This window comes from Pithys albifrons, chromosome 5, assembly GCF_047495875.1.
Source record: "Pithys albifrons albifrons isolate INPA30051 chromosome 5, PitAlb_v1, whole genome shotgun sequence".
In the NCBI taxonomy this organism is placed as follows: Eukaryota; Metazoa; Chordata; class Aves; order Passeriformes; family Thamnophilidae; genus Pithys; species Pithys albifrons.
Window position 1 is genome coordinate 1,802,793 of NC_092462.1, and position 26,586 is coordinate 1,829,378.

The following is a 26,586-nucleotide window of genomic DNA, read 5'->3' on the forward strand; positions in this document are numbered from 1 at the left end:
AGCTGCACCCAGAGGAAACCCCATCTCTGGAAAGGGCTTTTTTTTTTGGCTTTTGGAGTTGGTTGGTTGGAGTATTTTTGCCCAAAGCAGGAATTTCCCCCAGCTCCCATCACTTCCAATTGCTCACAGACCACTGGTGAGGCCTCCAGTTTTTAGGCACTTCTTTTCCAAAGGAAAAGTTGTCATTGTGTTGAGCCCATTTTTGCATTCTGGCCCATCCCACCCTCTCCCCAACCCCAACCAGAGTCAGGGAATAGTTTCTCCTCTAAATCCAATTGTTTGGGGTTTTTATCCCCTATGGATAATACCCACAACAAAGAGAATGTTTAACTGAAGAGAAACAGCCTGACCTGGCAGTTTTGCAAGACAGAACGTGGCTCCTTAGTATTTAAAACTAATTTCACAATTTAAATTGGACTTTTTTTTAAAGTATATGAATGAGACATAAATATAGGCTTAGCAATCTGCTTAAAAATTTCATTCACATCATGGAAAATGTTTTTCATTTATTAAAAATATCACATTTGGAGACTAGAAACAGTAAAGTGCATGAAAAGTTTCAAATAGAAATTCAAGAAAATCTTATAGCAGCAAAAAAGCAGAATAAAGAAAAACTTAAAAACACAGACACGACCTTTTCCTATCACTGTGCCTTTTTTTTTTTAACATTAAGCAGCCAAACAGGTTTGTGTATTTTTTTTTTCTCAGAAAATTGCATCATATTTAATGCCTCTTGAGGCACAAGGTTTTGAACTGGCCACCCAGAGCATTAAAAGGAAGGAAAAAGGGATTTCCAACACATCCAAAGAGCATTAAGAGTTGGGAAGGAACCAGCAGCTTTTGAATTGAACCCTGACCAACAACAGCTCCCACATAAATTGGCATCAGGAGGATTTAGAGCTCGAATTTGATCACAGATCTTTGGTTTTCTGATGGTAGTGAGATGAGGGGGCAGGGCCAGGCTGTCAGTCATTTATGGTCAGGTATTAAGTGCTTCACTAATGTGCAAATTTTATGTTGGATGCAGAGTTCAGTCTCCATTGTGGGTTCAAACAAACATTATTTCTAATATTCTTCCTACAAAACAAGTATCTCTAGTTTTGCTCTTCTTTCTTTTAAAAGGCTGGCTCCTTTCTCCACATTTGGGAAAAAAGCATTACCTTGAAATATGTCAAATGCCAAGTTTTTAATCTCATTTCTCCATTTAGAAGTGCAGCTTCCTACTGAAAAGAAAAAGCCAGTTTAAAATAAAATAAAATAATTAAAAAAAAAGTAACCGAACAAAAATTAAATTAAAAACCTGAAAAGGGGAATAATACTTTGGTTCCAGCCCTAGTGCCAAATGATACCAATATGCACCAAAATGTGCAAAATGTCATATCAAACACTTAATAAGGAAGAGGAGCTTGGAGAAGCAGCTGCAGGTGGGCCATACTTCACTCCTATGTGGGTGGATTTACAAGTGTACAGGTCCGTGGGAACAGGTCCGTGCCCTCCCAGGGCAGGCCCCACTACCTCCGGCCCGGGAGGTGCACCCCGTTGACGAGAGGCAGGAGAGGAGGGTGCAGCTCCAGCTGGGTCAGCAGGGAGAAGTGGTCGGAAGGGATGTGGGGGTGTGGGCACCCTGTGATGTTGTTGTCCACCAGCCACTGAGGGTCCAAAGGCCCCAGCACTCCCAGCACGTTCATGTGGGTGTTGGAGTAGAAAATGTAGTCAATCACACCCTGTGGAGAGAGGGAGGGACGCAGGGGGTGAGAACAGGGACTGGCAACAGGCACTGGGGTAAGACACCTGTGGGGTGATGGCCCCTGATCAGCCCTGGTGGGTTGAGGGAGATGCCTCAGCCCCCTGGAGGGATGCCCCAAGCAGAGGCCTCAGCCCCCTGGAGGGATGCCCCAAGCAGAGGCCTCAGCCCCCTGGAGGGATGCCCCGAGCAGAGGCCTCAGCCCCCTGGAGGGATGCCCCGAGCAGAGGCCTCAGCCCCCTGGAGGGATGCCCCGAGCAGAGGCCTCAGCCCCCTGGAGGGATGCCCCGAGCAGAGGCCTCAGCCCCCTGGAGGGATGCCCCGAGCAGAGGCCTCAGCCCCCTGGAGGGATGCCCCGAGCAGAGGCCTCAGCCCCCTGGAGGGATGCCTCGAGCAGAGGCCTCAGCCCCCTGGAGGGATGCCCCGAGCAGAGGCCTCAGCCCCCTGGAGGGATGCCCCGAGCAGAGGCCTCAGCCCCCTGGAGGGATGCCCCGAGCAGAGGCCTCAGCCCCCTGGAGGGATGCCCCGAGCAGAGGCCTCAGCCCCCTGGAGGGATGCCCCGAGCAGAGGCCTCAGCCCCCTGGAGGGATGCTCCAAGCAGAGGCCTCAGCCCCCTGGAGGGATGCTCCAAGCAGAGGCCTCAGCCCCCTGGAGGGATGCTCCGAGCAGAGGCCTCAGCCCCCTGGAGGGATGCTCCGAGCAGAGGCCTCAGCCCCGTGGAGGGATGCCCTGAGCAGAGGCCTCAGCCCCCTGGAGGGATGCCCCAAGCAGAGGCCTCAGCCCCCTGGAGGGATGCCCCGAGCAGAGGCCTCAGCCCCCTGGAGGGATGCTCCAAGCAGAGGCCTCAGCCCCCTGGAGGGATGCCCCAAGCAGAGGCCTCAGCCCCCTGGAGGGATGCCCCGAGCAGAGGCCTCAGCCCCCTGGAGGGATGCCCCGAGCAGAGGCCTCAGCCCCCTGGAGGGATGCCCCGAGCAGAGGCCTCAGCCCCCTGGAGGGATGCCCCGAGCAGAGGCCTCAGCCCCCTGGAAGGATGCTCCAAGCAGAGGATAAAGGCTCTCAAACTGCTAAGATGAACATAGGGTGGAGTGTTGTTTAAGGAATGATATGGCCCCCCTTTGCCATATCTTCTATAACCACTCTGGGAGCCACCTCCCCTCAGGCATCACCATCACCCCCCCAACAGATTGACTATTAGTCACAAAACCACATGAAGGAAAAGAAAGGTATAAAAAGTGTGGAGTTTAAACTCCAGCAGAGAGGAGGGAGAAATGCCAGTGTCTTTGTAAGGGTAACTGCTGCAGCTTGTCCTGCCTCCTCCTACCTCCTGGAACAATGTAGGGGGGAGAAGACCATGTGCTTTCTATTTTTCCATACTTTCCTTTCTTAACTTTACTTTCTTACAAAGCTTATTCCTTTATACATTTTATCTTACATCTTATGCTAACAGCTACTTTGATTCTTACTTTATAATCATTTCCTTTACTAACTGTGTTTTGCTACCATAATACTAATAACAGTAACTTGCTTCACACTTTGCTACTTTATATTGGTTATTGCTTTTTTTGCTATTCTTACTTTATAAGACCAGCTGTTTTGCAACTACAGTAACTTGCTTTACTTTCAATATGCAGTTTCTTTTTCAACATGTGTGTTGATAAAAAGCAGCTCTGCTCTTTCTTTTTATTTTGTGTTAAAGAGAGAGTGATGTGCAAGATATTTTATTGTCCTGTGTTATTGAGAGAGTGTCTGGATAAGTGTTTTAGGTGGCTGTGCTTTTAGTTAGTAGTTCTTTGTTGCTGGTTTCTGTCTGTTGGGAAAATGGGATACATTGCTGTATTGTAACTTGAGTTTAGTGTGTTTGTAAAATGTGTTTTGTGCTGGTTTCTTTTGGACTCTTTTATTATCAATTAAATACAATCTTGCAGCTGAAGGTTCTCACCAGCAAAGCAGAACCCACAATAACTGCCACATATTTGTATTAATAAAAGTTATTTCAGGAGCTGTTGTGGGGAAAGTTCTTTTCTGGCTAAGTGTGGCTTCATATTAGAGGTCAGAACTCTTCCAACCTGTGGGCTGTCTGTTAGTCAACAGACAGTGTTGGGGACATAAGGCTCTGATTGTCTAGAAGTGCTTATTGCTAATAATTTCTCCCTGGCTTAAGTGTGGCCCTCATGGGGGAGTCAGAAACCTTTCCAGCCTGTGTTCTGTCCAGAGTCTGGCAGGCAGTGCTGGGTTCATAAAGCTTTGATTACTCCGAGGACACTTATACCTAATAACTTTTATTAATACAGTTAAGACTAGAAATGTTGCATTTCTGTCTCCCTCCTCCCTTTCACATGACAGACACCCATTCCCATTACACCACTGGCCACAGCCAGGCTGGAAGGTTAAAAATTCCAGTAAAAACTCCAGCAAACCGTAACTCCTGAGCGACAGGAACAGGAGCAGGAAGCAGCAAAGAAGCACTTCCAGTAGCAGAGGGAGAGACAGCCAAGGGGCAGGGAATTCAGACAAGCTGCTGCTTACTTTGAAATCAAAAGTGTAATTGGTGTAAGGCATCAGGTTGTTTTCGTAGGCGCTCTTGAGCTGGAAGCCGTGTGTGATCCTCCCTTCGGACGCTCCGTTCTTCCCGTTCCCGCTGAAGTTCATCAGACACTCGTTGTAACGCAGCTCCTTGAAGTCCTTGTGGTTGTCAGCCACTATGCCATTGCTCAGGTATTCCACTACACCTGTTGGCAGAGGGATTCAGGGGTCAGGACTCGGGGAATGTTGGCCTTGGGGTTAAAACCAAAGCACCAAGATAGGCCAGGAGATTAAAAAAATATGTAAATTAGCAAAGCAAACTCATCTACTCAGTAAGTTTTCCTGAGGAACTCGCACCTTTCCTACTTCTTATTGCTGCTGCAGGTATGGGTATTTATTTAATGATTTAGTTAAGATCTGTTTGTGCTTTCCTGCACTTCTGTAGGTACCACCAGCCTTCATGGAGTGTAGAGCAGACCACAAAAAGCAGGCGACTCAACCAGAGGACTGCAGACTGTCCATCCAGATTTCCAAATTCCTAGGGAAGTTTTCATCCATACCTCCCCAGGGAAGCACAAACCACCCCATTGCCCTCAGAGGAAAAAGAGGACTCAAAACACTCTAAGGAAGGTAAGTTAAAAATTAAGCCGAGTGTCACCTGAATCAGGCAGCGAGTTGAGATCCGCACACAGCACCAGAGGGATGGAGTTGGGATCTGCTGTCGGGCTACTGGGCCTGCTGGAGGCTTTCTCCAGGATGTTCTTCAGTTCCGAGACAAACATCATAGTCTGGATGAGTTTCACATCCGAGTACTCGGGGTCCCAGTGCATGTGGGCATTGGCCACGATGAGCAGCTGCTTGTCCACGTGAAGCGACTTCATACCTGGATAAACAGGTACAATTCCAGCAGTGAAAGGCTGTTCCCACCTGTTGGTACTCAGGGTGTAGCTACTCAGGGCTCAGAGTCAGACACACCAGCAGATGGATGTGTGTTCACTGCTCAAATGCCTGTGGAATGTCCCTGGCTGCTGCAAAACGCTGTCACTGCTTTTACTGTTTTTCTGAGCTGCAAGGTGGGGCAGAAAGGCCCAGGCAGCTCCTTCCAGCCCTGGAATTGAGCCATTCTCCTTCTCTGAAGCCATCAAAACCCCAGCCACGCAGACAGAGCAGGGTGGCAATTTTATCTGTGTTGGAATTGTCTGCTGCATCTTGATCAAACTTAATGAAAATGTGACAGTCAGTCAATCAAGAGGCAGGAAAAGATAACTGATAATCTCCTCCTTCCACACTGGTATGTTAGCACTGACATCTAATCACTGGGGGAGGGTGGAAGGAGTCAATCAAGGGGAGAAGAACAGAGTTGAAAATAGAAGTTGAATATTTTTGTCTACTCTTGGTAAGCACAGATGTGTGTAAACACAGAGGCCTTGGCAAAGTTGCGTTGTTCCAGAATGTAACAGAATAGTAAGCTGGGCAAAAAGCTTGGGAATGGTATTATAGGAGGTGGATTATGTGGAACTCATGTCGTTCTGTGGAACTGAGTAACTAGAGGGAACACCAGAGGGAACCCCAGGGAATACTCACTTGCTCCAAACAGCTCCTTGTGCACCTCCAGCACGACGGCGACGCCGATGTTGTCCTTGGTCATCACCCTGTTCAGCATGGCCTCCGAGCCCTCAGAGTTGGCCATGGCCACCTGGTTGAACTCCACCGTGTGCTTCTGCACCAGCGTAAACCTGAGCCAACACAGAGAACCCTCTGTCAGCAGGGCTGACCCACGGCTCCACAGTGCCCAGGGGGCAGAACCACCCCCTGCCTCTTCCCACAGCCTTCCCTCCGCCCCAAACCGCTCCAGGCGTTTTCACACATGATGTGCAAAGTGTGTTTTTGTTTCTGGAAGCAGCGAGAGCTCCAAAAGGGAGCTCAGGTTTTGGGAAACTTCCATCCTAGTTACTGAGAAGTGTGCTGAGGGCTGAATGTGTTTTCACAAAGCTGCTCCTGCCCCTTACTTTTCGGTTTTGAAGAATATGGCGCAGCCATCCACGTGCTTCTTCTCCTGCTCAGACATGATTTTGGCACGTGACTTTGGAGAAAAGAATCCGTCGTATCCCCGTTCCTTCAAGGCTGGCAGAAAAAGGGTGAAGTATTGCTCCGTTTCCACTTCCTGGGATTGAACACAAACACCTTCAGGCTGGGAAGTGAAGGAGACTCTTCCCTTGGCTCACAGTCAGCAGCTCCCACCGGAGCAGAGAGCGGCTGTTTGCACAAACCACGTCACTCCCTACACCACGACCCTGCTGGGAACTGATCCCCATCCCTGGAATCCCTCCCAGAGGTAAGGTGGACAGGTGTGTTTGGAATAGCAGGAGATTACACCTGGTATTTTTGACACTGGAATGAGGATACTGTCCTAGGTTAAAACTTGGCAGGGGCTGACAGACATCCAGCAGGGATTAATATTTCACCTGGGGGCCCTTTGGCACAAGGGTGTCTCACTGCCCTGGAGCAAGACCTTTTAGTTGTGACAACATTTGAGCTCCCACAGGATTTGAGGTCAATCCCACAAGCACACAGCTTGTATTGGGAAGCTCTGGAATCTGGTACCCAGCAGGTGACTATGGTGTTCTCGAGGGAACTTTCTCTTCTAAAAGCAAAGGTTCATGTTTTCTAATGCTGCTGAAAAACACAGTTCTTTTCCAGTTACCTGAAGACTAATGATATCTGCATCACAGTTGACGATTTCTTCCATGATTCCCTTTTTCCTGTACTCCCAGTTGAGTGCCCAGGATGGGCAGTAGCCATAGAGCTGCCTGGTGGCATATTTATCACACAACACATTGTAACACATGACTGTGAATGAAGCTGGAGGGAGAGGAGGGAAGAAAGAAAGAAGGAAAGAAAGAAAGAAAGGGAAAGGTTATCAGTCTCTGAAGATAACAGATTATGAACTCTTGTGCTTGTGCAAGAGTGGCTGGAAGAGTTATAACAAAGCCTAAGATGGACAAGAAATAACCAGCATCCCATTCAAATGACAAAAACTGTATTTACAGCACAGCCATATGTTAATTGTTCCAGTGCAAATGAACACAAATTGCTCTTTTCACTCTGCTCCAGGAAAATGAAGCCCAAGACAAGTTTTTCAGCACACTGTGATGTGAGCACAGGGAAAAGAACCACAGAGTTACCTGAGGGCAGAATTTGGTCTCGTTCTTTTAAAGTAATCCATGGCCTTGGAGGCAGCTGCTCTGGATGAACTACAAAAAAAATTAAACCAGTGATTAATTCAGAGTTTCTATTTGTAAGTTGTAATTTCTAACTCTAAATAATGACTGAACAATAATGTGCTTTGTAACCCTGACTCCCCAAGTCTTTTGATGCTCCAGGGGAGGCAAAAATCATTTAAATGACTCTAGTAATACAAAAATTGTCAGTTGTAACATTCATGACTATTTTTGTCTCATTTTCTGATTTAGAAGCACCCCTGAACCACTCCTGCACCTTGAATAATCTGCTGAAGAAGGAGGGGTGAATCCTGGTGTGCTTCAGACAGCCCTTCTCCAAGAACCTTGCCCTATATCCACCATTCCTGCAGCGCCCCAGCTTGGGAGACACCGAGTGGCAAAGCACAAGGCTCAGTTACAGAACCACAAAGCAAGATTTAAGTCAGGTACTGGATGTTCTTAATGGTTTGGGTGTTTCTCCATCTCAATTTGACATTCTCTGTGCAGTCAGGTGACCATTTTTAATGGCAAGTACCAAAATGGCTTCAGCCAAGAAAACTTTGTGTTTGGTTGGTAATTGACGGGTTTCAAACGGGTTGTAACATGAGAAAAGCTTGGATAATCCATGTCAGCCCCTTCCAGAGGGTGTGTTTGTGGGTACAACCAGAGCCACCTGACAGAAGTGCTACAGCAGGTCAGAAATACCCTCCCTCCAGTGCTTCAGAGTCTTGTTTTAGCAGCAAACACTTCTTTTGAACCCCTTTTTCCATCAGGTCAGTAGGGCTGTACCTGCTAGATTGTCAAGCATGTAGTTCAGTAGCTTTCGGGTTCCATCTGGATCCTGGTAGAGGCTGAGAATGTCTTGGGATAAAGGATTGCCTGCCAACAGGAGAGAACAACAGTGGCACGATGAGCTCAGTGTCTCCCACAGACTGTAACAAACCCCAGAGGTGACAGACACAGCCCCCTCAGGAATTCCTGAGCTCTCACAGGAATATGGAACTGGAAGGAGCTCACCTTTCAAACCCAGGGTTTGGAGCTGGAAGAGCCGTCCAAGTTCATAAGGCAAAACCCGTAACAGATTGTTATTTAAAAGCAATTCCCTGCAGCAAATGCAAAAACACTTTGGGTGAGTATCACTGCAAAAGAAAACTCCTCATGCACTGTGTGCTGCTCTTCTTCAAAGAGGACACTTTTCACCCTGAATTTTATTATGGAAAGATGTGCCAACCCTCCTGTGTCAAAGAATGAATGAAATACATTCACTAGGGACAGAAAAAAAGGCACAAACCCTCCAAAACACAAATTAAAGCCAGGGAGAATTTAAACAGAAGCCCATCACCAAGTCTCAAAAGAATGTTTCAGGGCAGAAGACTTTGAGTGATATAGAAGACTTACAGAGATCAGAAAAGAAGGGCAGTGAACCCAAAAGTAATTCTTAGAACTGGAGCTCTGCACCAATTTGGAATTTTTCAGGATTATTTGGAACACAGGAACAGAAAGCAAACTGAAATCCCTGCTTCCGATCCCACGATAGGAAATTCTGAGAAGTCAACCAGAACAGCTCCTCTCACCTGAGAGATACCATGTTTCCTAGTTCTGCTGGTAAACTTCTGAGTTTGTTGGATGACAGATCCAGGTAAACCAGGTTGTGGAGCTTGGCAATGTCAGGTGGAATGCGGGTAAGGTGGTTGTCGTTGAGGTGCAGAGCCGTCAGGTGCGTCAGCGACCACAGCGACGAACTTAAGCTGCGCACTCTGCCTAAAGGAGACAAGCAAGGAACCGTCCCTTCACTCTGGAACCACTGGGGCATGGCAGAAGGATGAGAGTTCTGCTGTGGAAGTCTCATGCCCCTCCTCCTCCCTGAGAAAAACTGTGCTCACAACAGGATGCCCTGTCTGGAAACGTCTGGTGTGATCTGGGGCAGCAACAACCGGCATTCAAAGCCAAACCGACTCACCTGAGATCTCCAGCTCAGCCCAGTGTGACTTCTTCCCGTTGGCTACCTCTTCTGCTGACATGATGGTGTAAATTCTGCGAGGATCTGGAGGATCATATTTTTCCTTTGGCATCCCTGTTAGTCTGAAAGACCATCACGACCATTATTACCCTCTGTCCCTAGACAGCACTCCTTCCTTTGCCTTCCCCAGGGACGATCTGAAATAGCCCCTCCTGGAGTTCACAGAATCATAGAATGGGTTGGGTTGGAAAAGCCCTCCCAGATCATCAAGTCCAACCCTTGGGCCAACTCCAGTCCCTTTACCAGATCATGGCACTCAGTGCCACGGCCAAGCTCAGCTGAAAAACCTCCAGGGATGGGGAATCCACCCCCTCTCTGGGCAGCCCATTCCAATCCCTGAGCACTCTCTCTGCAAAGGATTTTTTTCTCGTCTCCAACTTCAATTTCCCCTGGCAGAGCTTGAGCCCATCGTGCCCCCTTGTCCTATTGCTGAGTGCCTGGGAGAAGAGACCAACCCCCACCTGGCCACAACTTCCCTTCAGGCAGTTCCAGACAGTGCTGAGGTCACCTCTGAGCCTCCTCTTCTCCAGGCTGAACACCCCCAGCTCCCTCAGCCTCTCCCCACAGCACTTGTGCTCCAGTCCCTTCTCCAGCCTCGTTGCTCTTCTCTGGCCCCGCTCCAGCCCCTCAATCTCTTTCCTCAACTGAGGGGCCCAGAACTGGAGTTCATGCCTCCTGTTAATTAGCTCCATCTGCCCATTAACTATCCAGCTTTGCTCTTTGTGGTTTTTTGTGCTCGGGATCAGCCAAGACCTTTTCATGCCTAATGGCCCACGAGCACTAAGAGGAGCTCAGGCAAAGTTCTCACTAGTTCTGAGCACCCCAGGCTCCACCCCAGTGCAAAAACTGAGTATCAGAGGCACTCCTGTCCTAAGGGTGCACCCAATTCATCCCATCACACTGTCCTGCTTCTAGTCAGAAGGGAGCTCCAATGTCCCATTCAAAAAACATCAGAGGGATTTTCTTCCATACCTCCCCAGACTGTTCTGTGCATTTGGTTAAAAAACACAAGGCAAGGAGAGTTTGCTGTTCTCTGGTCTTCTCCTTCCCAGACACAACAAAATCCCAAAGCCTTGATTTTATAAACATCCAAAGCAGCTGCTCCACAGGATGCAGCTTTTCCCTCACACCTATGTCTCTCCTCCAGCAGGCTGCAATAGCTGTGAAACTCTTAAAACAACTCTAACTGCAGTTTGAGGAAACAAGTTGAGGCGTTTTTTCCAGCAAGTCCAACTCAAGAGACCTCACACAGACCCTTTGTGAGTGTAAAGCACTGAAGTTTTTCCAGCCAGTCAAAGCAGCGTTCCAGCATCACACAGGAGCAGGAGCTGGCGGGGCTGTCCCCAAGAAGGGTCTGTTACAGGTCTGCTGCTTCCTTCCCCAATGCCCAAGGCAATTTCAGGGGCAAACGTGAGCCCCTCGTCTAATTATAGCCCCCTGCTATTTCCAGGTGAAGTCACACGGCGAGGAGAGCCACGGGATAAGAGGATTCAGTGCTCACAGTGCCCGGAGCAGGGCCGGGAATCAAACAGGTCACTTAAGGACAAGGGATTAGACCTGAAATCCTTCAGGCCTTGTCCCAGGACCCCCAAATGGGGAAGGGCCTTTCCCAACCCAAACAGGCTGTGCCTGGGGAGTGCTCAGCCTTTGGTGCTTGGGCTTTGCTGGATTTATCTCCACTGTCCAACAGGTGTGTGTGCAGATGTGGGGAGCACTTGAACAGATTCCTCAGGGGGAACCTAAAAGCTCTGAGGGGGAAAACGGAGCAGAAAGTCAACAGAGGGTTTAGGACAGAAGGGAGCTTTTAGGATCTAATTTAAGTCTTGGTCATCAAATATTTGAGCTACCCCAGGTGGGTGTTCATTTTGCTGTTTGTTGTATCTTAAAACAGTCTGCCCTTTACCAGATCTGGACCCAGGACGTGTCAGATTTTGCTGTCCAGCTGCCAGGATTGGTGTGAGCGCTGCCTGAGGAAGTCAAAACACCACCTGAGTCACATCCACAGAAGCCCAGAGATGACCATTGCCCAGGTGACACCATCCAAGAGCTCCAGAACTGCAGTTTCCTCCCTGGCAGGGCACCCAAATAAATTATGCTGAAATATCACTCATTAAGAGAAGTGCTCTGCCAATTCAGAGTGATTTGTGGCTGCCAGAGGCCTTCCAAAGAAATGAGCCCTGAGCTGTGAGGCAAAGACACGCACATTTTTCAGCTGTTACTCACTTGAACACTGCTTTGAAACAGTAGTGAGTCAAACAGGCAGCAGTGTCATTGCCACAGTTACAGAAAAGGGAAAACAAACCTAACTCAGTATGCTTTTTTTCCCTTCTATGTAACAGCAACTTTGAGCAAGACTTGAAAGCCACCATGTGTACTTTCTTTAGGCAAAAGCCAAATTTTGCCTGGTTCCAAACTCCTCTCGTGCCCATCTCCCACCCTGCTTGTCCTGGAACTGATACAATATCCAGAAGTCCCAACCTGTTTTCGCTCAGTCTTTAGGGAGCTCCACTGAGTTCCCTGAATCAGTTAATCCCAAAATCACACAGATATCAGTGCAACTGCTCCCTTTGGAAAACCTCACACTACTGAAACTTGCTCTCTGCTACAGGTGCAACCACATAAACTTACAGCGTGACCCTGATTTTGTGCCAACCAAACACCAAATCTCTTCCTGATTTTGTGTAAGTCGAAGAAAGCCTGAGGATGGGAACATCAGTGGATTGTTAAGAACAATATTTAAACTCTGGGGGTTCCTGGAATGACTCTTTGGGTCCAAGCCCATGCCCAAAAAGCTGGAGTTGAGTGGCATAGCAGGGTTACTAACTGTGGTCCCAGGTGAGCTTCAGCAGCTCTGGCTCAGGTGTATCTAAGAAGGGCTAAGGCAGGTACTGGGTTTGCCAGCAGTACTCCTGTGCCTGTCTGTTTTTTGGACTTTTTATCGTGTTTTGTTGGCTGTTTTTTTGTGTCTGGCCCACAGTGACTGTCATTTAAACCCTGGGGAGAAAAGGAGTAATGGAGCAGTCCTGAAGGTGCAGAGTGTCAAAGAAGAAAGGCTGAGCTACGAGGCTGCACCACAGCCGTTTGCTCTGAAGGTTTGTTTTTTGGGCAACAAGCAGCAGAAGCTCCTGCCTTTCAGACAAGCAGTCCCTTCCCCAGGGAGGGCAGAGATGCCTTTCTTAAATTACAGCGAGTGCAGCGTTTTGTTTAAGCTCTTTCACACCTCAATGCGTTAATGAATTGCCCGTCTCTAACGAGGGAGCAAATGGCAAAGAGCTGCCTCTCCCCGTGCTCAGTCTGGAGCAGCTCCAAGTCCTCCCTCCCTCCAGCAGAGTGACATTCTTTGCGATCAGTTTTCTTTTTCCTTTGCAGCCTCTCTGTACAGGGATGAGTCAAAGCTCCGAGGCGCTCTGAAACCCAGGCAGCCCTGACTCACTCACCGCTCCTTCCTCCGCGGCGTCCGGCCCCTTCCACGTGGGGATCCCTCCCAGGAATTAACGATCCTGCCGGCTGAGTGTGTACACACAGGCACGTGTTGTTTGGCGCTGGGAAACAGAACTGTTCTGATCTGTTTATCTGTATCTTTATTGATGATTTAGATGAGGGGATTGAGTCCACCATCAGCAAATTTGCTGATGACACCAAGCTGGGAGGGAGTGTCGACCTGCTGGAAGGCTGGAGGGCTCTGCTGGGGGATCTGGATAGACTTGAGAGATGGGCTGATTGCAATGGGATGGAGTTCAACAAGGCCAAGTGCAGGTCCTGCCCTTTGGCCACCCCAACCCCCTGCAGCTCCAGGCTGGGCACAGAATGGCTGGAGAGCAGCCAGGCAGAGGGACCTGGGGGGACTGAGGGACAGGAAGCTCAACAGGAGCCAACAGTGTGCCCAGGTGGCCAAGAAGGCCAATGGGATCCTGGCCTGGATCCAAACTAGCGTGGCCAGCAGGCCCAGGGCAGTGACCCTTCCCCTGGACTCTGCCTTGGGGAGGCCACACCTTAAGTGTTGTGTTCAGTTCTGGGCCCCTCAGTTGAGGAAAGAGATCGAGGGGCTGGAGCGGGGCCAGAGAAGAGCAACGAGGCTGGAGAAGGGACTGGAGCACAAGTGCTGTGGGGAGAGGCTGAGGGAGCTGGGGGTGTTCAGCCTGGAGAAGAGGAGGCTCAGAGGTGACCTCAGCACTGTCTGGAACTGCCTGAAGGGAAGTTCTGGCCAGGTGGGGGTTGGTCTCTTCTCCCAGGCACTCAGCAATAGGACAAGGGGGCACGATGGGCTCCAGCTCTGCCAGGGGAAATTGAAGTTGGAGAGCAGGAAAAAATTGTTTGCAGAGAGAGTGCTCAGGGATTGGAATGGGCTGCCCAGAGAGGGGGTGGGTTCCCCATCCCTGGAGGTTTTTCAGCTGAGCTTGGCCGTGGCACTGAGTGCCATGATCTGGTAAAGGGACTGGAGTTGGCCCAAGGGTTGGACTTGATGATCTGGGAGGTCTTTTCCAACCCAATCCATTCTATGATTCTACACACTCTATTTGTGTCTTTTGTAAGCAGGCTGCAAAGGGAGGGGAGAGCAAGGCTCTTGTCTGCACCAAGTGTGCTCTGCTTTTTGGTGGATGGAAAAAGTCTCCCCATTCTGGCCACTCACAAATACAAAAACGTGCTTAGTGTACCCTGGAGGGAAGGAAAAATCAGGAAAATAAGGTGTTTTTTTAAGGGTGTGTTAAGGGGATTTCAAAGAACCCAGCCAATAGTGGGATAGGTATAGATGTGTTAGGTAAGGTAAACTGTTTGTGATATCCATATATATAGTGTGTGTACACCAGCAGGAAAATATTGGGGAGTGGGGAATTTTTGAAAGCCTTTTGCCTGGATCTGAGCTTTCCTCATGGTTGTCCCTTACAGGAATGTGTCCAATCACTTCTGTCTCTACCAGGAGTTCAGAGCACCCCGAGTGTGCCATCCCAGGTACTGTGGATTTTCAATTTCTTACTCCAAGTAACCTATTTGGGAGTATAGATTAGCAGGGCAAAAAATACAAAGGCCTCATTGTGGGGTTTTAATTAAAATAGAGCTACTTGGGCATGAGTATCCTACTAACAGGAGGAGAGTTAAACTTCCTTGCAACTCTTTGGTTCAGTATTTCAGTTCCTTGAGATTAAACATTTGGGGATCTCTGTGCAGGTGCTGAGAGGGTGGGGAGCTGTTCCCCTAAGGTGTAACTGGCCAGGATGTTTGTGCTGGGAAGGAGAAAGGAACAGACTAAATCCTGCCTAACACAGAGCACGAGGAAACAAAAGTTGGGGGTGGAAATAAGGAACAGGAGGAGATAACCATGAACGTGCAGCTGGTAGTGAATTCAGCAGTGGTGGGATCTCAGAGGGCTTCGTGTTGTCACTCTGACAAAGACCATAAAAGGCCAGAGAAACCGACAAGTGATAGAAGAAAACCCTGGAGAAAACCAGCAAAAGCCAAGGGGAGGAGTGGGAAGGGAGAGAATGAGCTGTATTTGATTAATTCTAGAGCCAACTGGCACACACTTGATGGAAATGCTAATTGTCCTTCTGACATACACCCACCAGTTATCCCCCCTTCCCTTTTCTCCTCTAAATGAAGCACGGAGCCTTTTCTTAAATCACAGGTGACAGAAGAATGTGCAGGTTTCCACCCTTCCTTTTCCTCCCTGTCACGCCCCCACTTGCAGGAACACAGAACTATTTACAGCATGGAAATACTACACAGCATTACGCAGGTATTTGTTATTTCTGTACTTAGTTAACATTCAGGTTTTGCTCCAAAAGAACAGTTCCTGCTCTGTTGGAAGGAGCCTGTTACCTCTCAGTGTGTGCATGGCAACTCCTGGCCATCTGCATCGAGTCACAGAGTGATCCCTGCCTTTGTCTGCAGCTGCCTTTTATATTTTATGCTTTCAGAGGAGCTGTTGGGGCTGGTTCACATGCAAACAGGGCAGCTCACTCCCAAAAAGTCAGGCTCTGTTAAACAGAAACACTTACAAGGGGCTATTACAGAGCAAGGAGAGTTTGAACAGCCCGTAAATAAACCCAATCAGAAGCCCCCAAAGGGCTGGTTTAAATAGTATATTTATTTATTCATGCGAGTGTCTCGCAGCGTTTGAGAGCAATGACCCATTTGCGGTGCTGCTCCATCCCCTGGGAGTGCTGGGCTCCTAATGAGATCCAGGACAGAGTGGCTTAAAGGATTTGGAACTGAAGGCACAGGAGTGTGGGCAAAGAGGCAGTGCCAGATCGAGCCAAAACGCCGGGCTGGGCTGCCTGGACAGGCCACAACTTCCAGCAGGTTTTCCCAGGACTGCTCTGACAGCCGTTGGACTGGGGAGACAGAAAACTCCCAGCAGCAGGAACGGAGTAAGCTCCAAGTGCTGTGGTGTGTGACAGTCCCTGGGAAGGAACTGTTTTATTGACAAACCACCCGGTCAGTCAGTGCTCAGAAACGGCAGAGACACTGCCCAGGCTGCTGGGAGCCAACACCTCGTCTCATTCAACTCCTCGGGATCGATAACTGGAGAGCAGTCAGCCATCGACCTGTTTTGGGGGGAAAACCACCCGGGAATGGTGAATCAGTGCGTTGGGATTGGCCTCCTCAATGAACCTTTCTCTCCAATCCAGCTGGAATCATCAACAGCCTTTCATCGCTCACAGAAAAGTTTGTGCTGGGAGAAAAGACGTGAGATTATTGCAGGGCCACGATGTTATCGTCCCCTTTCAGTGGGAGGCTGCCAGCACTTTCACACAATAGGCAAAGCCCAGCAACACTTCAGCTACTCTCCCTCCGCGATGGAGAGATAAGGCCCGGCTTATCCCCCACAATCTGTTCTTCACAGCAATAATTAACAGCCTGCCACCACAAAACTCACTGCAGACAGCTTTAAAGTCACAAGGCCGGCCCTGTTCAGCTACAGGTAGCTTTGGATGAGTCAAGATTTTCAAACAAAGGAGAAGGGGAAAAAGAAAACAAGGAGGGGGGAAAAAGCCAAAGGAAAAAGTACACACCAATAGTGGAAACTGTTTTGCAATTGCTGGCACAATAAATGAGCCGAGTTTGAACAGGCCGGGCTTGTATGATCAGGAGAGAGAAGGGATCTGTTTAAAATAAAGCAGTTTATAGGCATAAACCCTGTTCTGCATAGGGTGCATTTAAATGAATTTGCTTTTTAAATTCAGGAAGTAAAAAAGCTTGTCTGATGGCCTGAGCAAAGCACATTATTTGGATAGTGAAAGATAGTTCAGCTGCTCCTGTATCTGATTATCCCAATCTTTCCCATGAGCATTTACACCATAAACTTCCAAATAGCATCCCAGACTGGTTTGGGCTGGAAGGGACCTTAAATCCCACCCTGTGCCACCAGGGACACCTCCCACTATCCCAGGGTGCTCCAAGCCCCGTCCAACCTGGCCTTGGACACTCCCAGGGATGGGGCAGCCACAGCTTCTCTGCCCAACCTGTGCCAGAAAAGAGGCTGAACTTGTGTGGGGTCCCTCTGTCCAGCCACCCTAAGGGATTTCACCTAAAGCCAGGGAATACCTTTGGCAAGTTTTGCTGAAGTTTTTCTAACAAGTTTTCTGATATTTCTTAATATACTGGCACAGGAGATGTTAATTACAGAGTTCTCCCTGAAAGGAAGTTAAAGAAGATAAACACAGTCCAAAGCCCTGGTCCCACCTATCCTGCTTTACAGAAAAGGAGTGTGAAAGAAGAGCACAGACCCAGTGGGTACGTGCAGGAGGCAGGGATGGATTCAGGAATGCTGAAGCCTTGTTGACAGCTTGAGGTTTTAAACCACATAATTTTCCAAGCAGAAAATACTTGAGAGTTATACTCACGTCCCCACGTACCCATCCAGGGTTGTTTTGTCCAGACCTGCCACGAAATAAATGGCCAATGATTTAAAACACAACTATTCCACCTTTACCTGCAGACAGAAAAACACCTTGGAGTTCAGCACAGGACTAGTCTCAAACCTCCCAGTCTCAAAATACTTCCTAGATGTGCTTCTCTCCCACACTCAGAATTTCTCTGGTGAGCTCCACTCCTTCACAATTTGCTCCTGACTAAGGAGGAGCAGCAGGAGGCTCCTTGCACAGGTACAAACATGTGAACTGAACTGCTCCCAGAGGTAAATGTCATTTGGCTGGAGCAAGAACTGCAAGCCAAGGGCCGGCTGACAGTGGGAGCCCGGCTCTTCCTGGCACCTGGGATTGTGCTCTGGGATGTGAGAACTCATCTGGCCCTGCCTGCCTTCTGCTTTCTTAACTTTCCAAAACACAAAGGGATTCAGAGGAAAGGCGTTCACGAGTGGAAATTTCAGCGGGGTGGTGAATTCCTCCTGTGCCGGCTCCCCCCGCAGGGCCAGCTGTGAATTAACGGGGCAGGACAAACAGCAGCTGGACCTGAAGCTCTGGAGGAAGCAGGAGTTTGATGGGACTACTCTCAGCACTGCCCTAAGAGGCCTTTTCCTGCCCGGAGCTGCAAGTTCCATGAGGCTGAGAAAATGTGGAGAGAAGTGTTTCCTTCTGCCTGGCTGAGCAGTGCATTCCACTACGTGCTCCGACAAGGAGGGAGTGAAGCAGCCCTTTGGAAAGGCCAGGAAAGGCTGGCAGTGGTTCCTGTCTGTGCTGCTCCCCACGGATGGCTGGGTGACACCTCCACATTTCCCTCTGAGAGTTTAAATTCTGCTCCAGCTCCCAGCCTGGAGCAGGGAGAAGAGCAAAGGATATTCTCCCCGTGGAAAAAAAGAGCTAAAAATCTGCAGAAGCAAATCTTCAGCACTCTGGTATTTAAACCCAAGCCAGAGCCTTTTGATAGGACCTTTGGATTGATTTCTTAGGAAGGGGGAAAAAAAAAAACAAAGCAAAACTAATTTGTGATTAGAAGGCACAAAGATGCTCACTCAGTTGGAAGAATTCCTGAAAAGACAGGGGAAAACTACCCCAGCAGTTCATTCAGCTGCCCTAAAGGGTGAACAGCAAACTTGAGCACCATCCACAAATCCTGGTTATCATTAACAGCTTGACCAAAAGCTTATGGGGTTTGTAGTTCTCTTTGCACTTGTGAAATGTGATGGATGAAAAATAACGAGCAAAGAGGGGGGTCCCTCTGCAGCAACACCAGGCTAAACATTCCTCCCTCTCCTGTTCTTTGTGGAGCTGCCTCAGCCCAGGAATAGTTTTTGCCCTTAAAAAAAGCATTTCTGATGTTTAATTGGGTCTTTCCCTGCAGGCAGTTGGAAGCAGCAGTGTGGGGAGCTGGTGACTTGCAGCAGCAAGGGGTGCCCAGGATAAAGGACACTTACTGGGAGCTTTGGATCGTGCTCCTGTGTCCAACCCAGCCTTGGAGAGCACAGCTGGGAGCAAAGCTGGGCAAGGGGAAAGGCCCCCCAGGTAAATCATAAATGCTGTTCATCATTTCCATCAGGAAATGCCAAAGCAGGGGTGAACACACAGCCTTGTCTGCTCCTTGTTTCCAGGAGCAGGTTACAAGCTGTAGTTCAAGTGCTCCTGTGACAGACACAGCTCAGTGGGGCTCTGTCCTCTTTCCTGTTCCAAAATCCCTGTGCTTGTTCCCTGGGCCTGACTTGCAGCTACAGCTGCTTGGAGCTGCTTTTTCTCCACCTTGGTGCATTTCTCCAGTTGCTGGTCCAACACTTCCCCTTGAAGGGGTAGAAAGTGTGTCTTGTAGGACACCCCACAGTGCATTTCTGCCTGTCTTTGATCCTGTTTTCAATGACCACCTGTCAAACTGCTCTCTGGGGGTGTCTCAACACTCCTAAATTGCCTTTTGGGAGATGCCCAAAAACCTGCAAAAGTTGCTCTTCTAAATGGGGCTCCAGAGAGATTTTCTTCCAGAGCTCTCTCTCATTTCAGAGTGACTTCAGCTTGGGTTGAGAGTGGGATTTTTGGGGGGAATGGACTTTTTTTCTTATTCTTAACTCCTCTGAGGTGCACATAAGCCTGTTAAGACAGGGAAGAGCAGCAGAATTCCAGAAATGCTGTCACCACCTAAAGATCCTGACAAAGAATCATCCTAAGACAGCCTCTTTTTCTCATTACAGGTGAGAGGGAGAAGCTGCAGAGGCAAATCACTGAAACCCAAAGAATGAAGCAGAAGGGGAGGTGACACTGTGAGCAGCACCCAAGCCTTGATTACAGCCCCTCATCAAGGGAACCACAGAATCTGGACAAAAAAAATATTACAAGAGGCTTAGCATTTAATGCTCCAAAGTAGTAAATCCACAGCAAATCCTCCTGAATCTAAATATGCCTAAGACATATTTTAACTTATTTTTTTAAAGTTTTCTCAAATGCCATCTTATGCTCCCAAACTGAGCTCCACTGTTACTTTTGCTGCCACAGTAGTATGGAAATCAGGTTACATCCCATGCCTCCAGTGCCCTTCTGGCATCCCAAAAGCTCTTTCCAATGAATTGTAAGCAAGCCATTTATTTGGATTTATCTCCCTGTTTAAACTCAAATAACCCAGAAGTGTCTCCTCGTAATTTTTTAGAATTTTTGGGAGGCTGTTCAAAAAGGTTTGCTTAGAAATTATGCAGCTACAGAGGGATAATTTTACCCCTAAAAGCAGAATGACCTCGGGCAGGCTGTAAGAAGAAAAAAGAAACACCTCCTCACTTGTGCACATTGAACAAAAAAGGCAGCAGCTGCTGTGATCTACCTAAATGTAAGTTTTAATTCTTGGTGCTTTAGATTTAAATGAAGTAGAGACTTACCCAGTGTGGAAATTAATTAATTTTTCTCCACTGCTGCCTTTTTATTTTCCTACAGGAGTCCACACACACCTTGGGATCACCTTCTGCCTTTTTATTTTCCTACAGGGGTCCACACACACCTTGGGGATCACCTTCTGCCTTTTTATTTTCCTACAGGAGTCCACACACACCTTGGGATCACCTTCTGCCTTTTTATTGTCCTACAGGAGTCCACACACACCTTGGGGATCACCTTCTGCCTTTTTATTGTCCTACAGGAGTCCACACACACCTTGGGATCACTTTCTGCCTTTTTATTTTCCTACAGGAGTCCACACACACCTTGGGATCACCTTCTACCTTTTTATTTTCCTACAGGAGTCCACACACACCTTGGGATCACCTTCTGCCTTTTTATTGTCCTACAGGAGTCCACACACACCTTGGGATCACCTTCTGCCTTTTTGTTTTCCTACAGGAGTCCACACACACCTTGGGATCACCTTCTGCCTTTTTATTTTCCTACAGGAGTCCACACACACCTTGGGATCACCTTCTGCCTTTTTATTGTCCTACAGGAGTCCACACACACCTTGGGATCACCTTCTGGCTTATTTCTCCCAAGACTGGTGTGAAAGCTGAACTTGGTCAAAAGCCTGACTGGCTTTTTTGCAAAGCCAAGGGTCTTAATGGAAAACAACCCCAGCCCACGTGATAAAAAGATAATCCCAAGTGGAAGTCTCACCAAAACCTCTGGATGGAAAGAAAACAAGCAGCCACAACATCACTTACTTCCACGGGAGAATTCCCACTGCAATCCTACAGGATGGGAAGAGAAGAGCCACACACAGCAAATACACCTGGAGCAGCCAACCCTTCCCTTCCCAGCTGGGCAGATAAACACCTGACCACATAAATCCCTGGAAACACGGGGAAAAACAGCCTTTAAAAAACGCAAACAAGCTCTATCAGTAAAAGTGCACTCCTGCAGATAAAGTGCTCCTGCAGCCGGGACTTCTGCTGGCACAGCTCTGTCAGTCACGGGGCACACACGGCTGGGCCAGCACAAGTTTGCCGTACAGAGCTGGGGGGAAACTCGGCAGCCACTGAAATGAGCTGCAAAGTCCTGTGTTTATCCAGCAGCCCCATGATGGGGAGTCTGTCTTACCCCTGGCACAGGAATCCCTTGCTTCCAAGGGCAGAAGAAAAACGGACTTCACAGAGGAACACGGAGACCTGTGAGCCATTTACACTGTGCTTTGTCCTCCAATTAAACACACAAACTGAGGAAGAGCCCCCGTAAGAAGGGAAGATGAAAGGGAACAAATTAAATTGTGCTGTAGTTCAGCCCTCGGAGCAGCCCGCCCTCGCCTTTAACGGTAAGGAAGGGAACAAAACTGAAAGTGTTTAACGGGATTCGTTTAGCAGACAGCACTGCAGAATTCCCACAACCCAACAGCTGAACTGCAACAGGACTTTGGGCATCTTCAGAAATCCCTGGAGGAGACTGAACGCCCGAGCTGGAGCTCAGACACAAGCTCTGTTTTGGGTGAGCCTACACGACAGTGCAGATCATCATTCCAGAGCACAGAGCAGGAAGATGTCAGAAGCACACGCTGCCCATCTGCTCCGGAGAAGAATCACCGAATGAAGCTGGAAATAACCTCCCACCACCCTCTGGAGGGCGAGGGGAGGCGCGGAGAAGGGGCGAGGGAAGGCGCGGAGAAGGGGCGAGGGAAGGCGCGGAGAAGGGGCGAGGGGAGCCCGGGAGAAGGGGCGAGGGGAGCCCGGGAGAAGGGGCGAGGGGAGCCCGGGAGAAGGGGCGAGGGGAGCCCGGGAGAAGGGGCGAGGGGAGCCCGGGAGAAGGGGCGAGGGGAGCCCGGGAGAAGGGGCGAGGGGAGCCCGGGAGAAGGGGCGAGGGGAGCCGCGGAGAAGGGGCGAGGGAAAGCTACGAAGAAGGGGAAAGGAAGCCACGGAGAAGGGCCACGTCCAGGAATTGGGGTCAGGCCGAGGCAGACGGCACAGAGCAAACCTCAGCCGTCCAGCCTGCCTGGATCTTTTGTGAGGCACCCCCAGCACGTGGGAAAGGGATGTCTGGCAGTGCAAATTTCCCTGTTTTTCACAGGGAGAACACAGAAGTAAAGCCGCTGGCAGTCCTGTGTTTGTAAAGGCCATGCTCTGCCCTCCTCAGAGCTTTCTGGCTCTCCAAAGCAGGACACAGCTTCTAGGAATTCCTTGGGTTGTGTCACATTGTTAGAAATAATGTACTATTTTTTGTTTGTTAAAAATAAACACACGAGCATCACTTTCATTCTCAGTCCTGTCTGTGCACCGTGAGTGACTTCAAGGAGGGGTGTTCTCTCCAGGTTAGTTTTGGGTTGTGGAGGAGCTCAGGTATGAACTTAATTTAGGAAATTCCCCACTTAACCAAGGCCACCTAAAATCCTGATCAGCAGGCTGGGTCCTGAGAAGTTGCACGTCCCCAAAACAAATAGCCAGGCTATTCAAAGTTTCCAAAATGGCCCGATAAAAGCCACTGGTCTAAAGATTTCCAGAAGGTCACATCAAACCTGGTGCGTGGCTGGGAGGACCAGAACCCTTCGCCATATTTACCACAAGCACTTGAGTTTAAAAAGCAAGTCCCAAACTGTGACAAGAACTCGGTGTTCAGGTGCATTCTACTATTTTTGCAAGCAGCGTGGCCTGGGCTGGCAGTGCAGGTTTTATTACAGGTGACGTTGCTGTCATCCTCCTCCTAAGCTGTGGACCACTGGGAAACCACTAGGAAAAGGTGGAGAGACCAGCATGTCCCCAAAAACATCCTTAGCCTAAAACCACCCTCACCAACCTGCTGGGGTCACCCACGGTGCCAGGCAAAGGTCCCATTATGGGACGTGGGCTTGCACAGAGGAAACTGGGGCCAGCTGCTTGTCCCAAGGCTGAGCTTCACCCCATGGCTGGGATTTGTCCCAGGGCAGGGATTGGTCCCACAGCTGAGGTTCACCCATTGCTGGGGTTCACCCTTGGCTGGGATTCATCCCACGGGCAGGAGTCGTGCCACGATTGAGGTTCTTGCCATGGCCAAGATTCACCCCATGGCCAGGATTTCCCCAGTCACTGGGATTCACCCCATGGCCAGGATTTCCCCAGTCACTGGGATTCACACCATGGCCAGGATTTCCCCAGTCACTGGGATTCATCCCATGACCAGGATTTCCCCAGTCACTGGGATTCATCCCATGGCCAGGATTTCCCCAGTCACTGGGATTCACCCCATGGCCAGGATTTCCCCAGTCACTGGGATTCACCCCATGGCCAGGATTTCCCCAGTCACTGGGATTCATCCCATGGCCAGGATTTCCCCAGTCATTGGGATTCACACCATGGCCAGGATTTCCCCAATCACTGGGATTCACACCATGGCCAGGAGTTCCCCCATGGATTGATGCCATAAATGGGATTTACCCTATGGCTAAAATTCCCCTCATGACTGCGATTTGCCCCATGGCCAGGATTCCCTTCATGGCTGGGATTTCCCCCACAGGTGGCATTCACTCCGTGGCCAGGATTCACCCCAGGGCCGGGATTCTCCTCACAGTTGGGATTCTCCCCCTGGCTCAGCTTCAGCCAGGGCCAGCCCTGGCCCCTCATCCGCGGGATCCCCTCTGTGCTCTCGGGGATGGGCTGCGGCACCCGCGGCCCCCGGGGCTGCCCGCGGGGCTGTGCCCGATGATCTCCCCTCACATCGGGCCGTGCCCACTCTCCCCTCACACCGGGCCGTGCCCACTCTCCCCTCACACGGGGCCGTGCCCGCTCTCCCTCACACAGCTCCGTTCCCGCTCTCCCCTCACACGGGGCCGTGCCCGCTCACCCCTCACACCGGGCCGTGCCCGCTTTCCCTCACACAGCTCCGTTCCCGCTCTCCCCTCACACGGGGCCGTGCCCGCTCACCCCTCACACCGGGCCGTGCCTGCTCACCCCTCACAGGGAGCCGTGCCCGCTCTCCCCTCACACGGGGGTCGTGTCCGATCTCCCCTCACATGGCTCCATGTCCGCTCTCCCGTCGCACTGAGCCATTCCCGCTCTCCCCTCACACCGGGCTGTGCCCGCTCTCCCCTCACACGGGGCCATTCCCGCTCTCCCCTCACACCGGGCTCCATGCCCGCTCCCCTCACATGGGGCCGCGCCCGCTCTCCCCTCACACCGGGCCAGGGCCGTGCCCGCACTCCACTCCCACAGCTCCGGCCCCGCTCCCCTCACACGGCTCCGGCCCCGCTCCCCTCACACGGGGCCATGCCCGCTCCCCTCACACGACTCCGGCCCCGCTCCCCTCACACGGCTCCGGCCCCGCTCCCCTCACACGGCTCCGGCCCCGCTCCCCTCCCTCGGCTCCGGCCCCGCTCCCCTCACACGGCTCCGGCCCCGCTCCCCTCACACGGCTCCGGCCCCGCTCCCTCGCAGGGCCGGCCGGCGGGGCCCGACATGGCGGCGGGGCTCTCCCGGTCTCCCTCACCTGCATGCGGCGCGGCGGGTCGGGCACCCACGGCATGCGGGCGGTGGCCCGCGGGCTGCGGGGACGGAGCCGCGGGGCCCGGGCGGCGGCGGCGGCGAGGAGGAGGAGGAGGACGACGACGACGACGAGGAGGAAGGAGGAGGAGGAGCAGCGGCGGCGGCGGGCGCGGAGCGGAGGGCGGAGGAGCCGGGGGCGGGCTCGGGAGCGGCGGGCGGTGCCGGGGCCGCGGCGGGGGCTCCGCGGGCACTCGCGGGGCCGTGGCGGTGATCGCGGCCGGGCCGGGCCGGGCCCTGGTACCCCCGAAGGACCGGGAGAGCCCCTCGGTTTTACCCCCTTTGTTTTTACCCCTCAGTTTTACGCCTCCAGTTTTACCCCTCAGTTTTAACCGCCTTGGTTTTAACCCCTGGTTTTACCCCCCGGTTTTACCCCTCAGTTTTACCCCTCAGTTTTATCCGCCTTGGTTTTACCCCCCGGTTTTACCCCTCAGTTTTAACTTTCTTGGTTTTTTTACGCCCTTGATTTTACTCCCCCCGTTTTACCCCTCAGGTTTAACCGCCTTGGTTTTACCCCCTGATTTTACCCCCCGGTTTTACCCCTCAGTTTTACCCCTCAGTTTTAACCGCCTTGGTTTTAACCCCTGGTTTTACCCCCCGGTTTTACCCCCCTTGGTTTTACCCCCTCGATTCTACCCCCCGGTTTTACCCCTCGGTTTTACCCCCTCGATTTTACCCTCCAGTTTTACCCCTCGGTTTTAACCCCTGGTTTTACCCCCCGGTTTTACCCCTCAGTTTTAACCCCCTTGGTTTTACCCCCTCGATTCTACCCCCCTGTTTTACCCACTGGTTTTACCCTCCAGTTTTACCCCTCGGTTTTACCCACTGGTTTTACCCTCCCCGGGTTTACCCTCCCCGGGTTTACCCCCCGGTTCTAGGGCTGTCACCGCGCTGGCAGAGAGAAGAGCCCACGTGTTGGAGGGGATTTGACATCTCCTGCCCGGTGTCTGAGCCTTTGTTTCTGCACAGGCAGCGCAGGTGAAGGTGCCCCATCGCCCCCTGGCACAGCAGCGAGGCCCGGGAAGGTAAAGGAGGGATGTGTGCCCAGGTGGGAGAGCAGTGCTGGAAATAAAAGCGTCAGGGAGGTGGAGGGAGGTGTCTGGGGGGCACAGGAGGGCAGGCCCGGGGACTTCTCACTGCAATTTGCCTCCCACAGCAGCTGCTTCGTGCTGGACTCGCAGAACTCAGGGATGCCCAGAGAGCAGGAAGTGCGTTGGTGGGAAAGAGGCTTTGGAGCAAGGGCAGAATTGGGAATGGGCACAGGGAACGTCGCTCCCCAAAGCCACGATACACAGTGGGGATGAACACAGAGGCTCGTGAGGAGGCTCCAGAGCCACCGTGAAGGATCCAGGTCACTCCCTGGCCACAGGTACACCCTAAACAGCCTGTTGCCTCTGCCACCACTGCAGAGCCAAACGTGCCCAGTGCCCGACCGAAATAATGCCATTTCCCCCCGGTGTTTTAAACTCATGCCTTGTCACTCCCCACTGGGGCTTTCTGGCCAGGGAGGGTTCCTTTTCCTCCTGTCACCCTCGTGATTCCCCATCTTCGTCCTTTCCCAGGATGCTGAGCATGGCGTTCCATGGGATCCACGTGGATCACTTTGCTTGCCACTAATTTTACACAGCCACACGTGTCTGGTTTAAAGAGTCTTGGACGTGGATTGATGAGGATCGGGGTGGGATAAAGTGTGGAATAAAGCCCCCCCCCCCTTGCTCATTACAGCCTGATAAGCTTAGGAGACAAAAAACCAAAGTCTTTGCAACCTCAGGCCAGTTAAGGAGCG

General features: G+C 50.8%; 1 protein-coding gene across 1 annotated transcript; it reads right to left on the minus strand.

Annotated features, from left to right (window-relative positions):
- Positions 1 to 486: 486 nt before the first annotated feature.
- Positions 487 to 24,924, minus strand: CNOT6L (CCR4-NOT transcription complex subunit 6 like). Its single transcript, XM_071555368.1, has 12 exons — positions 24,748 to 24,924; positions 9,449 to 9,570; positions 9,063 to 9,249; positions 8,506 to 8,591; positions 8,278 to 8,367; positions 7,453 to 7,521; positions 6,972 to 7,129; positions 6,277 to 6,431; positions 5,852 to 6,003; positions 4,926 to 5,150; positions 4,271 to 4,473; positions 487 to 1,724 (listed from the first exon to the last, which is right to left on the minus strand). Exons 2-12 carry the CDS (start codon positions 9,558 to 9,560, stop codon positions 1,512 to 1,514), a joined length of 1,650 nt encoding a protein of 549 aa, XP_071411469.1. The 5' UTR covers positions 9,561 to 9,570; positions 24,748 to 24,924; the 3' UTR covers positions 487 to 1,511.
- Between the last annotated feature and the right edge of the window lie 1,662 nt (positions 24,925 to 26,586).